General features: G+C 52.1%; 1 protein-coding gene across 1 annotated transcript; it reads left to right on the forward strand.

Annotated features, from left to right (window-relative positions):
• Positions 1-2,058: 2,058 nt before the first annotated feature.
• DPH7 (diphthamide biosynthesis 7) lies at positions 2,059-16,108 on the forward strand (the record flags this gene model as incomplete). The annotated part of the gene is made up of 10 exons (XM_082469504.1): positions 2,059-2,544; positions 3,294-3,427; positions 3,973-4,060; positions 5,491-5,585; positions 5,964-6,136; positions 8,949-9,002; positions 9,792-9,861; positions 9,981-10,046; positions 10,279-10,451; positions 15,583-16,108. Coding segments are annotated over 10 exons (1,791 nt in total), but the record flags the coding sequence as incomplete, so codon positions are not given.
• Between the last annotated feature and the right edge of the window lie 418 nt (positions 16,109-16,526).

The following is a 16,526-nucleotide window of genomic DNA, read 5'->3' on the forward strand; positions in this document are numbered from 1 at the left end:
GACCTTGCTACCGTGCAGGTCAGCTGTGGTGCCTCTTCCAGGTTGGGGTTTTTTGCTCCGGGTTCCCCGAGACCCCAGGTTGAGCAGCAGTGGGGGCTCAGAAAGCTGTCAGAGAAGAGGCTGTGTGGTCCTGAGAGACTGTCCTACCGACCACAGCTGGCCCGAGCCCTCGGGACGTTCCCAGGGCCGGGATAACTCCCAGTTCAGAGGCCAGCTCTGGCCAGGCCCATGGGGGTGGGGAATCCGGTGTAGAGCAGCGTGTTGAGGTTTGGGTAGTCTTCTAGGCATGGGGCCCTGAGTGTGCTCAGTCTGCTTTTAAAAACAGGCTCCTGGGATGAGGAGGCCCTGGGCTACAGGCTGTGTGTCTTGCCTGTGTCCTTTGGGGAGTGGCCAGGTCGGCCCTCCAGCCTGTTTACGTTCCCTGACCAGGACTGTCCTGTGGTCAGCTGTTCCTCGGAAGATTGCATTGAAAGGGAAGTGGCAGAGTGTCGGCCGACCCATAGGGTGCCACGCTGGGTCCTGATCCCCGGTGCTTGCTGCCGTGGCTCATGGCTCATCTGGAATAGCCTTGACCTGGGGATCGCTGTCCAACGTGGCTGCAGGAGCTGGTGCTGTAGCTGGTGGCTGTCCCCTCCTCATGGTGCTGTGTCTTGTGCTACTTGTTAGAGACTCTGAGTCTGGGCTGGAGCTAAGAGGGTGGAGGCCATGGGGGCCTAGGGTTTGCTCATATCAAGGCTCCTGGAGTGGATGCCCTCGTGAAGCTGCCAGTGTTTTTATTCCCCTTTGCTTCCCTTGTTCTTTATTTGATACCCAGCCCCTGGTTTCTTTTCTCTTCTGAAGGCCCCGAACCTCTTGATTTTTGTAGCCACACATCTGAGAGCGTCTGCAAGTTCCACATTCATTCATGGTTAAAACGTGGGCCATGTTTCTTACCTGTTTGGAGCGAGGTGTAGGGGGCTGCTTGGCCTGACTGCCTTTTGTACCAGATCAAATCAAGATGTGTGGCTCAGCCATTTCAGGGTGTCCTGTTGCTTCCTGACCAACCTTTTCTGCTTCTCTGCTTCAGCTGCCGTCTGAGCTGCTGGCTGGTATCTGTATTTCTAGCGATAGAAACCACTTTAAAAACCACAGGCTAACTACCCAGGTATCCATGTGGATTTCAGTCTTGTCCCATTTCCTGGAGCTGCCATGACAAATTATCTCAAGCTGGTGGCTGAAAACAATGTATGGTCTAGGTCCTAGAAGCCAGAATTCTCAAATCAAGGTGTGGGCAGTGCCATGCTCCCTCTGAAGGCTCTAGGGAAGGTTTGTTCCAGGCTCTCCCAGCTTCCAGCAGGCTCAGGCAGTGCTTGCCTCTTAGAGACCTACCAGTCTTTACATTGTCTTCCGTTGGTGTCTAACAGACCACATCTCCCCTTCCTAAGGATGCCAGTCATATTGGATTAGGGCCACCCTAATGACCTCATTTTAACTGGAGTACCTCTGTAAAGACCCTGTTTCCAAAGGTCACATTCTGTGGTACTGGAGATAAGACTTCAACATATCTTTTTCGGGGACACAATTCAATCCATAACAATATCAGACAATTGCCTTCCCCAAACCTGTTCTGTAGAGTTCACTGACTTTATTGAATGCTGTCGGCACATACTTGGTTTACGAAATCAGATAGTGGCTGTGCTGGGTGTCCTCCCCTTCATCCTAAATCTAACTGGCGCACAGACCCCTGCCCCTGGGGTTCAGACGCTGGCTCTTCTCCATGCCCTCTGTCCACCTTCCCGTCCACCACCCGTGCTCGGGGCCCTGTGGCCGACCCTGTCTCCTTTCTCTGCTGTCCTGGCAGGCAGATGTGCGCCCACCGATGCGCCGTGCTTACTGCCCTATGGGCAGCTCCTTGGGGTGGACATGACCAGGGAGAGGGAGGGCAGCCCAGGCCCAGCCCTTTTGGGTCAGACCCTGAACTCTGCTCCCTGGACGCCCAGGCCCCTTGCACACCCCACCTCCATGCCCTGCTTTCCTCTGCTCCCCCTTCAGAGCCCAGCTCGCCCGTGACTCTGTGCTGGACGCTTGGCTGTCCCCTCCCAGGCCCGCGTCTCGCCGCCACGGCAGTGGGCGCGCCGTGCCGTGGCACGTGGGTCCAGTCGAGGTCCCCCGGCCGGCAGGGGGCGTGAGATCTCGGCCTCACGCTGGCGTCCACGGGGGCCGGAAGTCCCTCCCCGGAAGGCGTCATGGGGACGACGGCGGAAGTGGGAGAAGTACCGCCCCTTGGGCTGTGCACCTTCTTGGCGCCGCGGGCGCGGGGACCCTGCTGTCAGCCTGGCTTCCTCACTTCTCCGCCGCCCGCTGTCCGCCACCCCGGTCGCCGCCGCGTCCTTCTCCGAATGCTGGGCGGCCGGCAGTCGCGTCCGGCTGTTGCAGGCGGTGGACACGGAGCACACCGTGGACTCGGTGGAGTGGTGCCCGCTGGAGGGCTGCAGGCACTTGCTGGCGTGCGGCACCTACCAGCTGCGGAAGCCGGAGGACCAGCCCGCCGACCCGGAGAGCAAGGTGCGCGGGGCCATCCTGGCCTAGGGAGGTCTTCACCGTAGGTTTGCAGGTCTGCGATCTCAGGTGGCATTTCTCGAGCACCTAAAGCCCCAGACTCGAACTCCTCTCTCAAGAAGGGCGAGAAAAGGCTCGTGAGAGGCAGAGCCGACCACAGGCTTTGAGACCTCTGTGATCTGCTGCGGGGGAGGCTGAAAGGGAAAAGTCTTGTGTGGAGTCGTTCAGGAGGTGTGGATGCGACCTTGGCCTTGTGGCCAGAATGTAGGTTAGAGACAGGGCATCCTGAAAGCGGGATGTCGTCTCTCTGCAGGCGTCGTCAAGGTTATGGATGAAGTCTAGAGCAAAAAGAAAATGGGATTTCATAGGAGCTGTACGTAATCTCTTGAAGGCACGTAGCTATGCGGATCCAAACCAGGACACTTTTAAGAGTGAAAAATGGCACCGGAGCAACAGGCCTAAGCCAGGACTCTCCCAGGCAAACTGTGCCCTGTGGGGACCCTAACTGTAGCTCCTCCCTATTGGCCCATTTGGAAGGAGCCTCCCATCCTGGGCCCAGCAGGGTTTATCCACCTACTCATTAATCACATACAAGAGAAGAGACGTTTCTCCAGCTCGGAAAATCATCGGTGCTGCTTCCAGGCAGAGGTCCGGAGTCTTGGCAAACCTCTTCTTTCCCTCAGTCCCTTTTCCCATCCCTTGGGTTCCTCGGTATTTATTAAGGTAATCAGAGAACACATTTGCATTTTTTGTAGAGTGGACTGGATGTTGATGAGCCTCAAATTCGTTTTGGTCGTCTCTACCTGTATAGTTTCAATGAGGACAGCTCTTCTTGCCCCCTGGTTGAGGTCCAAAGAAGAGATACTTCGGCGATCCTGGACATGAAATGGTACAAGTTTGATAACCGTTCCCCTTGTTTGGAATTTGTCATGAGTACCTAACTGTTTAGTCAGAGGAGCCTGATGCCTGACAGCATTCAACAGGACGGGGAAGTGTCTGAAGTTTGGGTTCATTTCTTCACTGTGCTGTCCTGCCTGCCTGTTGGCACTTGGAGGATGCTGTAGACTCGGGGCTCGTTTCCCTTTTCAGTTTCCAAGCCCTACAGGTACTGTCAGTCTGGGAAGTGAGGCTAGTTTTCTGCTTCCTAAGCTGGGTGATCTTGTTGGAACAGAACTGTAAGCTCCAACCTGGTTTTGGAGCTGAAGTAAATACACTTATTTATTTATGGCCGTGCTGCGCGGCTTGTTGGATCTTAGTTCCCCGAACAGGGATCAAATCTGGGCCCTCGGCAGTGAAAGCGCAGAGTTCTAACCACTGGACCGCCAGGGACTTCCCTGGAGCTGAAATTTAAACAATGAGTTACTGGGGCGCATAGTGTTCTCCTGTACTCTGGCACATCCTGTGTTGTGACTGGCATGTGTGTTCTCTCCTCAGGTGCCACATTGCTGTGGCCGGCCATGCGCTCTTGGGAGTGGCAGAGGCTGCTGGGTCCATAGAGCTACTCCGCTTGGTGCGATCCGAGGTGAGTGACTGGGGCAGGCTTAGTGGAGGGTGGAAGGAACCTGGATGGAGGGGGTTTGGGAGGGAGGCTGTGCTGATACAAACATTTTTCTAGGACAGTTTCTGTTCAACGGTGAACTTTACCATAAAACATTCTAAGGTAGCACAGGGTCAATTTTGAGTTATTGGGTTCTGTGTCTAACTCCAAGGGGAGGACACCTTGTGTGTCATCAGCAGAGGGGCTTTCACTGGACCTGAAAGTCCTGTAAGGAAAGCCTGGGCCAGCATCTTGGGTTGATGATGCTGGGGCTGAGAAGAGCAGCGCATTTACTGGGTGAAAGTGGCGTTTCTCATTGATAATTAGGAGAGCACGTGATTCCTACGTGTATTTTCCCAAGCATCTGACAGTGATCCTGTACCGTGCATTTGTAAAATGACCACATGTTGGGGGAGGGAGGGGACAGGGAAGGCATATAGTGGGTTGAAGGAAACAGCCCACAAGACCGTGCCCTGTCTGTGGGGGGACCCACTCTAATGTAGGTGCTGCAAGTGGGATTGGAGCAGAGGTCCAGCTGGCCTTGGATTCACAGCACCTGAGGGCTTGTATAGCAAGGTCCTTGCTTCAGGCCAGCTGAGAGCAGCAGCCCTGTCTTAGGAAAGAGGGAAGAAATATCTGGGGAGGATATCTAGAACCAGAGCTGGAGGCAGGAACAGGTAAACCCAAGAGAGGATGCAGCTGCTGGAACCCTGTTGATGGAGCCGAGTGCTGTCTAGGTTGCTTAGATAGTAAAACTTGGACCTCAGAAAAGAGAAACAGCATTTTAAGGGCTAGCTGTGGCTTCTGAAAGAGAATCAGAGGAAAGTTCTCCTTGTCTCTGTCCCTGGAGGCAGTGGGGAACCCGCACCAGCGGTGCTCCCTGGAGCCTGCAGTAGTCTCCAGGAGGGCTTGGACAGCGACGGGTCTGAGAAGCAGAGACCTGCTTCCCCTGGGGTCACATGTGTGGGAAAGTCCTCCTTCAGGTGTGAGCGCTCCTGGAGGGCCTGGGCCGTCTGCAGTGTCCTCAGGTTCTTTTTTTTTTTTTAATTTACTTTTTGGCTGCATTGGGTCTTCGTCGCTGCAAGCGCGCTTCTCGTTGTGGTGGCTTGTCTTTGTGGCAGAGCACGGGCTCTAGGTGCGCAGGCTCAGTAGTTGTGGCGCACGGGCTTAGTTGCTCCACGGCACATGGGATCTTCCCGAACCGGGGCTCGAACCCGTGTCCCCTGCATTGGCAGGCGGATTCTTAACCACTGTGCCACCAGGGAAGTCCCTGTCCTCAGGTTCTGCTGTGAGTGAGTGACTGACACACTTTGTTTGCCGAGTAGATGAGGAAAGCATGGCATACCCAAGCCAGGGGAATAGTCTTCTCAGGGTTCCGGGGCTGTTCCCCTTTGATGGCGTTCTTTTCTCTCCAGCAGAACTCTTACACACTACAGCCGTTCTCCCGCTTTGCCCTGGAAAAGCAGTGTCTGGCCTTGTCCTTGGACTGGTCCACTGGGAAAGCCGGAAGGTGAGGGCCAGCGGTGACGGGCCTGTCTTTCCTCTGAGGGTCCCTTCCTATTTTCATGCAAGAGAGAAGGAAAGCCACCTCGTGCTAGCCTTGACTGTGGCTCCCCAAGCCTGGGCGTATCACTGCCAGTCCTCATCTGAAAAGAGTGTTTTCATCAGGAGAAGCTGACCCTGGTTTATTTTGACAAGCTACTGGTAGCTTTGGTCTCTGCCCAGGCAAGCCTCTTAAGAGGCCTGTCCCTGTACCAGGTCCTGGAGAGCCTCTCTGTGACAGGTCTTGGGGGCATAAAGGGTCACTGGTTGGGAGCCAGAAGAGGCGGTGAGTTTGGGTCAGTGGATATATTTCAGCCAGATTTCCCCACTGCTTCCCTGTGTCTAGGGCCGGTGACCAGCCCTTGAAGATCATTAGCAGCGACTCCAGCGGGCAGCTCCATCTCCTGCAGGCGTACCAGGCAGGGCCAGGAATGCAGGCCGTGGGCACGTGGCAGGCCCATCACTTTGAGGCCTGGGCTGCTGCTTTCGATTACTGGCAGACGGAAGTCGTGTATTCAGGTTGGTACTCCTCCGCTGGGCGCCCGTCTCTGAAGACTTGCTGAGGAGGCACGGGCCAAGGGCGTCATTCTGGCCACGTTGGGATCTCAAAGACCTTTTCGGAGAGTCTGTTTTCTGGGGCAGAAGCTGTAGTTGGTGTTCACTTAGCTGCTCCTTGGAGAGTGAAGTGCAGTTTGCTGCAGGCACTGCAGGGTCTTGGGTGGCAGTGCCCCCGGTGTTAGAGCAGCCCCCTTGGGAGCCGCTGCCCCCCGCCATTGCTCTGAGTGTTGGATGCTTCTTCTCACGCTCGGAAATCCAGTGGGAACTCCTTGCTTTCCACCTGGTGCTTTGGGTCCAGTATTGACTTGTCATGCATTTCAGGCTTGTCTGTTCCCTTCTGGAGTAGCTTATCTTCCTGGGGAAAGGGAAGCGTGAGGGAGAGAGAGGGCTGACTTCCTGGTATTGAGAGTGGTGTGTGTGGAGCGAGGTGCTGCCGTGGGAACGGGGTAGTTCGGGTCAGCTCCTTTCACGCGCACGGCAGGCTGGGGCACGGGTCTCTGAGAGAAGACAGAAGAGGAGCTGCCGAATTTGCAGAGGCAAGAAGCCGTCTGCGCCCGTATCCCTTTCTGCGTCCAGTTGCTGGTAGTGTTCTGAGCTCCAGGGCGAGACGGGGAGGCCAGGGCTGCAGGGCTGTTCTGCTGGCCTGTCAGGGTGCTGCACGATCTCCCTGGGACCCCAGAAGCCCCCGCTGAGGGACAGCGGGCGCCCAGTCTAGGGCGCACATCGGCCTCGTCTTGGCCTGTCCGCGGTGTTCGCGTGCCCGACCCCTCGCTCCCGCACGTTCTTTTCCCTGGGTCATCAACGCCAGGCCATCTGGACTTGCCCCTTCTTCCTCTGGCTCCTGTCCCTTCTGCTTTCGGGCGCCTTTCCCTCTGACCGCGGTGTTCGCCGTCCTCTGACCTCTGTCTAGATCCTCCTCTCGCTCCGCATTGCTGCTCTCCTGACTCACTTACTGTGTGTCTTCCACAAACACTGTGTTTCGGTGGTTTAACCAGACCTTGTTTCCTGGGCGTTCCTGCGTTGTCTCGCCAGCACCGCAGCGCTCGTGCAGGGCTGCTCCCAGCGCCTCACTCCGCGGGGCTCCGGCTGAGCCCCATGCGCCCCGTGCTGCCCTGCCACATACCCGCACCTCCCTGATGTCCCGGCCCCGGGACAGGGTCTGCTCACCCAAATCACACATCTCTGTCCGCTCGCCGCTCCCGTGAGTCTGTGTCTTGTTGGTTTTCTCTTCTTCTTTTTAAAAATTAATCAATCAATTGATTAATGTTTTAGGCCGCGCTGTGCGGCCTACGGGATCTTAATTCCCTGACCAGGGATCGAACCCGAGCCCACTGCATTGGAAGCGTGGATTCTTAACTACTGGGCCGCCTGGGAAGTCCCGCTCATCCTGATTATGATTTTGTGTTTAATGCTTCTTTTCCCCTGAGAGAGGATCCTTTCTGGAGTTTTTGCTGTCACACCCTTGAACAGACTCAGGGGGAATGATAAAGATTTAATTTTTTGAGCTCTCATTTGTAGATTAGTTCTTCTGCCTTGAGGCTTAGCTAATTCAGAGCAAGGGTGTAGTAGGACAGTGATTTAATAATTCAACACCAATTCATTCATCCAACAAACATCTGTTGAGCACCTCCTGCGTGCCAAGCACTGTCCTAGGGGTTCAGGAGGCATCCGTGAGCAAGAGACAGCAGTCCCTGCCTTCATTGCACTTCCGTCGCTTGCAGGGAGATAGACAGTGAACGCTAAGCGTAATATGCACCGTAGGTGACAGGTGCTTTGGAAAGGAGAAAGCTAGAACAGGCCGAGGGCATCAGGTGCTGCAAGCAGGTGCAGACTGTGCCATCACAGAGCCCGGTGTGTTCAGAGTAGCGAGTGGCCAGTCTGGCCGGAATGACATGAGTGAGCAGTAGAATAGAGAAGGCAAGATCAGGAGTCACAGAGACAGGGCACGGGGCCTTGCAGGCCACACGGGGGGACTTGGGCTTTTGCTCGGAGTGGAATGAAGCCATTGTAGGATACTGAACAGAGGAATGACATTTCCCGACTTACATTTTAAAATTTAAGAGGATCCGGGACTTCCCTGGTTAAGAATTCGCCTGCCAGTGCAGGGGACATGGGTTCGAGCCCTGGTCCGGGAAGATCCCACATGCCACGGAGCAACTAAGCCCGTGCGCCACAACTACTGAGCCCGCATTCTAGAGCCTGCGAGCCACAACTACTGAGCCCGCGTTCTAGAGCCTGCGAGCCACAACTACTGAGCCCGTGCGCCTAGAGCCTGTGCTCCGCAACAGAGAGGCCACCACAATGAGAAGCCTGCACACCGCAATGAAGAGTAGCCCCCGCTCGCCACAACTAGAGAAAGCCTGCACACAGCAACGAAGACCCAACGCAGCCAAAAAATAATAATAATAAATAAATTTTAAAAATAAATTAAAAAGAAAACTTAAGAGGATCCCTTCAGCTAATATGTTGAGTGTAGACTGCAAGGGGGTGAGGGTATAGGCTGGAGACCTGCCGTGCAGGTGAGGTATGAGAATGACTCAGGCTAAGGTGGGAGCTGTGGAGAGGAGAAGTAGGAAGACTGCTTTGTGTGAAGGTCAGTCAGGATATCCTGGTGGAGCAAATGTGGAGTGTGAGAGAAAGAGGAGAGACTGGTGTGTAAAGAAGCCACACCAGTTCTCTTCACAGATTTGCCACAGAACGGCAGCTTGTGTTTGAGGCTCACACGCAGGCTCAGTGCCCGGATGGACCGACTCTGTGATCCGCTTTGTCACAGACCACGTTCATCCCCCATCCGTCGTGTCTGATACGGGGATCTGTGGTGTGCTCAGTAAGTACCTGTGGGTGGCTGAGTGGGGGGGTGGGTGGATGGCTTATGGATGGTGGATGGATGGATGGATGGATGGGTGAATGGATGGATGGGTGAATGGATGGATGGGTGGGTGGGTGGGTGGTAGATGATGGACGGATGGAGTTTCAGGCTGACGTGGTTGTCTTTTTGCTCCTTTTTGTCCTCTCTGTAGGTCTTCCTCTTCAGTGTTTCTTCCCTTCCCCTGAGATACCATGACATTCTGTCTTGATGTTGCTTTTCTTCAAAGACTGGTTGTGGGTCAGGGCACCAGCTCCCTTGTTCTTTCTATCCTTTCAGTTTCCCCCAAACAAGCACAGGGCTCTTTTACTGTAAGGTTACAAAGGGCATTTCTCTTTAAAACACATGGCGGTGTGTCAGAGGTTCCAGAACCTTACAAAGCCTCCCCGTCTGCTGCCTCCTGCACGCAGGTCTGTTCAGAGCCCTTCGACGGGGCCGCTCTGGTTCCTGGCATCAGGAGCCCGAAGGGTTGAGTCTTGTGTGACCTGGTCGTTCTGCCCCCGTAAAAGGTCTGCCCTTTTCCTACGGGAGTGTAGCCTCTGTCTTTCCCTTCTTCCCTGCAGGTGTCTGAAGACACGGTTACAGCACAGGGGTGACTGTTTCTGGGGCTCCCCTGCCTGTGGCAGCCTGAAACCCGAGAAAAGACACCCATGGGAATTTCCTCACAGACGTAAACCCACTCCCTGAGAAACGGCCAGGTCCTGTTGTCATTGCCCTTCCTCATCAGTGGGTGTTTCTGTTTCCGTGCAGGTGGGGACGATGGCCTTCTGAAAGGCTGGGACACCAGGACCCCTGGCACACCCGTGTTCACAAGCAGGAGGTAAGTCACCGAGGGGCCAGTGCTCGGCGTGGGGGGCCAGCCCTCCGTGCCCCGCCGCGGCCTTCCGCGGGAGGAGCAGGGCTGCCGGGCGCTTGCTCAGGCTCACCCTTCGCTCTCAGACACTCCATGGGCGTGTGCAGCGTCCAGAGTAGCCCCCACTGCGAGAACGTCTTGGCCACGGGAAGGTGAGTCCCCTAGGGTCCGTGCACATGGGTTCCTCCTGCACCGTCGCTTCCTTTCCTCCCGTTGACCATTGTGGTGCTTGACTGGGCGACTCTCCCCCCCAGAGTGCGGGCGTCGGGGTTTGGGAAAGCAGCCGTGTCCTGGAGGGGAAGTGGGCCGGGTCTTCCGGGAGGTGACCCCTGCTGCCCCGGGGCCTGGCTTTCCTGCACGCCCTCTGCGGTCGATGGGTTTTAGCTACGACGAGCACGTTCTTCTCTGGGACACTCGGAGCGTGAAGCAGCCGTTGGCGGACGTGCCCATGCAGGGCGGGGTGTGGAGGCTCAAGTGGCACCCTTTCCACCACCACCTGCTCCTGGCAGCGTGTATGCATGGTGGCTTTACGATCTTCAACTGCCAAAAGGCAATAGGTGAGTGGGGGGCCTGGGGCGGGGGCTCCACCAAGCTCTTCCTGCACCCTCCACACGTTCCCAGGGTCGCCCCCTAGGCCTTGCCATGATTTGTAACTCTGCCGACTTCAGAATCTCAGTTTCAAGCACGCTGCTCTCCAACCGTGGTTCTTCCCTGACCATCTCAATTATTTCGGTACCTTCTGCATTCAGCAGTCTGCTGGCCCCATTGGGACCTCTCCTCCAGAGGTGTTAACCACTGGTCGCTTGCATAACCATCCTTGTCCCACCTTTTGCCAAGTCTTCCTGCTTGCGGACGGTGTAGGCTCCATGGCCTTATGTTCCAGACATCGTTAAACTCTTCCCCTTGCTCCTCCCTCATACCCTCTGGGCAGAATCCAGCACTGGTAAACCCCAGTCTGCTTATGCCTGAGCCACAGAACGTGGCTGGAGGGAAACAGCCACCCTGCGTGATCTCACTTCAAGTTTATGCTACTGTGGGTCCCTTGCCAGGCCAACCTTGACCTTTCTGTAGCCAGTGATTCTTCACTGTCAGGACTGTTCCACGTTTTCTTTTCTTAAACCCCCACCCCCTGCTCTCCCCGCCTCATGCATCCCTCGTGATCTCCCATCCCCCTCCTCTGTACAAACAAGGGATCATAGGCACCTCCCATGGTGGTTCCAAGGTCAGTCTCCTCCCCATACTGGCTGTTCTCAAGGGCTTCGTCTTCTGAATCTTCAGTCCTCCGTCTACTGCATCATTTCTGTTTACCACGTGAATGTGCTCTGATAGTTCTTGCTGTAAAACAATTTGCAAGCTTTTTTCTTTTTTAGCATAGGATTTACAGCGATCAGTTGCCCTCCAAGCTCTGCTTTCACTGCATCCCATAAGTTGCTTCTTTTGCTTGTTTTTTTTTTTTTTTTTTTTTAATTCTTATTTTTGGCTGCATTGGGTCTTTGTTGCTGCGTGCGGGCTTTCTCTAGTTGCGGCAAGCGGGGGCTACTCTTCATTGCGGTGCGTGGGCTTCTCATTGCGGTGGCTTCTCTTGTTTCTTGTTGCGGAGCACAGGCTCTAGGCATGCAGGCTTCAGTAGTTGCAGCACGCGGGCTCAGTATTTGTGGCACGTGGGCCCTAGGATGCATGGGCTCAGTAGTTGTGGTGCACGGGCTCAAGAGCACAGGCTCAGTAGTTGTGGCACATGGGCTTAGCTGCTCCATGGCATGTGGGATCTTCCCGGACCAGGACTCGCACCCGTGTCCCCTGCATTGGCAGACTGGATTCCCAACCACTGCGCCACCAGGGAAGCCCTATTCCTGACCTTGATAGGGTCCCTGCTGGTTCCCACTTGGTTTGATGATATATAAGGACTAATGTGTGTGCTTAGTATTCATCAATCCATGTTTTTATGAGTATTTTTTAAAATCAGGAATTGATTTTTTTGTCAAATGCTTTTATAATATCCATTGAACTGTATTATTTTTCTCCTTAGATATATTAATATGGTAAACTTTGTTTATGGATTTCCTAATATGGAATATATTCCTGGAGTAAATCCCACTTGGTTATGGTTTTGTTTTGTTTTAGTTGTCAAAAAGTTTTTTTGAGGTATAGTTGATTTACAGTATTATGTTTTAGGTATACAATATACTGGTTAACAGTTTTTAAAAGTTATATTCTATTTATAGTTATTATAAAATATTGGTTATATTCCCTGTGCTATACAATATATCCTTTTCTTGTTTTTGTTTTTGTTTTTGGCCACGGCATGTGGGCTCTTAGTTCCTCATCAGGGGTCGAACCCGTGCCCCCTGCAGTGGAAGCACAGAGTCCTACCCACTGGACTGCCGGGGAAGTCCCTGTACAATATATCCTTGTAGTGTATTTATTTTATACATAATAGTGTGTACCTTTTAATCCCCTACCTCTATCTTGCCCCTCCCCCTTCCCTCCCCTTACTGGTAACCACTAGTTTGTTCTCTACATCTGTTTCTTTTTTTGTTATATTCACTAGTTGTTTTATAGTTTAGATTCTACATATAAGTGACATCATGTAGTATTTGTCTTTCTTTGACTTATTTCACTAAGCATAATACCTTTCAGGTCCATCCATGTTGCAGATGGCAAAATTTCATTCTTTTCTATGGCTGAGTAATATTCCACTGTATATATACACCACATCTTATTTATCCATTCATTTGTTGATGGACTCTTAGGTTGCTTCCATATCTTGGCAATTGTAAATAATGCTGCTATGAACATTGGGGTGCATATATCTTTTTGAATTTTTTCATTTGGAATTGCCAGATCATACAGTAGTTAGTTCTATTTTCAGTTTTTTGAGGAACCTCCATACTGTTTTCCACAGTGGCTGCACCAATTTACATTCCCACCAACAGTGTAGGAGGGTTCCCTTTCCTCCACATCTTCACTAACATTCGTTATTTGTGGTCTTTTTGATGATGGCCATTCAGACAGGTGTGAGGTTATACCTCATTGTGGTTTTTATTTGCGTTTCTCTGATGGTTGACCATGTTGAGCGTCTTTTCATGTGCCTTTCGGCCATCCGTGTGTCTTTGGAAGGTATGTTATTTTTTTTTTAGCGTGGTATTGGACTCTGGTAATACCTTATTTGGGACTTTCATTAACGTTCAAAGGAGACACAAACTTTCTTTTGTGCTATTTAGCAGCATTATGTTTGGTTCATGTGAGAATCAAAACCAAAAGTGTGAAAATTTTTCTTCATTTTCTCTTGAAAAATTTATATGCCGTTTGGATTATCTTTTCATTCAAGATTTGGTAAAAAAAAAAAATCTCCTGTGAGACTATCTGGGCCTGATATATTTTTGAATGATGGTTCCGTGTTAACTTTCTCTATATTTTTCTATGGAAGTTGGTTTGTTTATGCTTTATGTCTCTACTGCGGTCAATTTTGTTTTCCTTTTTCTTTCTTTCTTTTTTTTTTTGGCCACGCCAGGCGGCATGCGGGATCCTCCGCACCCCCTGCAGTGGAAGTGTGAAGTCTTAACCACTGGACCACCAGGGAAGGCCTGGAGTCAATTTTGGTGAATCGTATTTTCCTAGGCAGCTATTCATTTCATCTACATTTTGAAATTTATTTGCCCAAAGATGTGTAAAGTCACTTTGATATAAAAAAAAAAATTTTTTTTCTCTAATAGTTATTTCCCTTTTATCATGTTTTACTTTGTATACTTACGCAAGTATACAATATTTTTTATGTCTTTTTCCTTAATTAGGTTAGTTAGTAGTGTGTATATTTCATTTCTTTTAAAGAAGCAGGGTTTTAATTTTTTATTATAGGCATGTGGTTTCTGTTCTCCACCTCATCAACCTCTCCTTTTATCTTTGTTGTTTCTCTCCATGTGCCTCCTTTGTTTTTTTTCTAGCATTTTGAGTTGGGAATACAATGCACTTACCTTTATTACTTTGTATTAAGTGTTTTTATGTCTGAATTTTTCTCTGATTTAAGCACACTTTTAGGTTCTGATATGTAGTAATTTCATTTTCATTTTTATGAAGAAATTCTATGATTTGAGTTTGTATTTCCCCTTTTACCCAAGTGTGGTTTAGTAGAAGGTTCTAAAATTTCTAGGTGGAAGCAATTTTTCGTATTTTGACCACATTATTAATTTTGTTTTATTGCGTTGTGATCAGTGTTGCTTGTCCTGTTTCTACTTTATGGAACTTTGCGACTTCTTGTTGCCCAGCGTGGTTGTTCAGTTCATGCTGCACATGCACCTGAGTAGTGGATGTGCTGTTACTGGGTGGTGGGAAGGCTGCTGTGTCCACCTGGGCCGCGAGCGGGTGCTGCCACTGGTTGGATGTACGGCTACAATGCGCCTTTATTGTCCCAGCGACCCCCGCCTCCCGGTACCCCAGCATGCACCGCATGGAGTGGGGAGGGCTCCTGGGAGCTTCCTTCGGCGGTGGTGCCAGGGCGCCTCTCTGCTCTCAGGGGAAGCTTGGTGTCCAGCTCCTCTCTGGAGCTGCCTCTGCTCAGGCAAAGCCCTGGGTTACGGCGGAGGATCTCCAGGGCCCTGGTTGTATCCTTGGTGTGTCTCCTGATGCCAGCTGCACCCGTTCCGCATCACTGCTTTTTCTGGTCGTGGTTCGGATTCTGATCACATTTCAGAGTGCAGTGGCACTGACCCCTGCACTTGGGAGGCGGCAGTGGCATCCAGGCTAACTGAAGACTGAATGGCCGGCCACTGGGCCTGCCGGCTGGTGACAGTTTTCTAAGCCCGCATCCCCAGCTCACTGGCCACTCGTTTTCTGAGGCTGCTCTTGCCAGTCTCGGCCTTGCCCTGGACCACCTCAGGTTTGGTGACACCTCATTTCTTTTTCTGGTCGCATATTACTTTCTCAGCTGTGTTCTGTCCAGAATAAGGCCGGGCCTTTGCCCGTCCTGCCCTCCGTCTTCAGAGTTGCCATAGCAACTCACCATAAGGAAAGCTGCTCACGCTTCAACTCTTCAGTGAGTTACTCCCTTTCCAACTCAAGTCCAAACTCTCTAATGCAGCACGCCGAGCTCTGCATGACAGGACCCTTCTGACGTGTCGCTAGTTCCTAATGACACCTCAGCCACGTCCACTCATGTGTGGTTCCTCACACACGCCAGGGTCTTTCCACCTCTGTGCTTTACACGTGCTGTTCCCTTCATTTCTCATACACCCCTTTCGCTCCATTTGGGTCACTCGTTTTTCCTTTGCTTTTAAGTCTTAACAAGAAGCTTCTGCCAAGTCCTAAGGGTTCAGGTTCGGGTTAGGGTTAAGGTTAGCTCTGTAGGGTTAGGGTTAGGGTTTAGGGTTAGGGTTAGCTCTGTAGGGTTGTGGTACAGGGTAGGGTTAGGGTACGGGTTAGGTTATGGGTTAGGGTTAGGGTACGGGTTAGGGTACGCGTTAGGGTTAGCTCTGTAGTGCAGGCTGACTCCTCTCTCAGGAACACAGAGTGCATTCCCTGCAGGATAATGGTCTGTGCTTCTCTGCCTGTCTGTCCGCATATTGACAGTCCTCTGCGTGACACACAGTGGTTGCTCTTGGCACACTGTTTCGCTTCGAGGGTGGGTAGGGCCATGGGTGGGGCTGATGAGATCAACCTTGGGTAAGTTTCCCGTGTCCTCCTGTCTCTCTCCAGAGGAGAATCAGGAAGTGCTGCCAGTCACTCTGTCCTACACCTTGCCCAACTCGCTGGTGTACGGAGTCGACTGGTCCTGGCTGTACTTCCGCCGCTTGCCGCAGACCCATCCGTCATTCTGCTTGGGGTCCTCTCCTGGCAGCGACCCAGGAGGCAAAACAGCAGACCCAGTCTGTTCCCTGAAGGATGCGGCCCAGTCGCCAGCACCCTGTTTTGAGCGTTCAGCTGATGCTGATGGAGAGGGTGGTACCAAACACCAGAGTGGAGGCAAGCTGAAGACTCCTCTCCAGCCCTTTGCAGAGGACAAGGACGGCGGCCGGCCGCGTGCCTCAGGGGTCCAGATCTGTGAGCGTGGCCACTCTCTGGAGGCAGCTGACTCTGACGTCAGCCTTGTAGCCACTTGCTCCTTTTATGATCATGTTCTTCACCTCTGGAAGTGGGAGAACAGCTGAGCTAGGGCAGTTACTTGGTTTGACATCATAAAGACCATTTCCACCAATAAAACCAAGAGTGTGTCTTTATCTTTTCTGAGAATGAAGTGTCCTCAGACCATCTCACTGAGATTCTGGTTGCATGCAGTTTTTCTGTAGAGGGCTCAGTGCATCTTATGGAATCTCCAGGTAGGCAGTCAGAAAAGCTGCTGGCCTCTTAAATAAAGCTTATCTGCTGGGGCCCTTCAAAATGGTGATTCGGTGGCAGCAGGGGCCAGGGTGTGAGTGGGGCATGGTTCCCAGCTCCGTCTTGTCAGTTTCCTGCGTTTCTGACTTTCAGTTCTTCATACTTATTTAAGCAACTATTTATATTAACTAAAAGGAGTGGCTTTTTTTTTTTTAAGCTACTTTAAAACACCAGAAGTAGTTTTATATGAACATTAAAAAAGCTCATGTCATGGCACCAGAAGTGCTTGTATAGCCTCCTGTGCAGATAAGCAAAAAGAAGTGTAT

Source organism: Balaenoptera physalus (assembly GCF_965194825.1).
Source record: "Balaenoptera physalus genome assembly, chromosome: 7".
NCBI classification, from domain to species: Eukaryota; Metazoa; Chordata; class Mammalia; order Artiodactyla; family Balaenopteridae; genus Balaenoptera; species Balaenoptera physalus.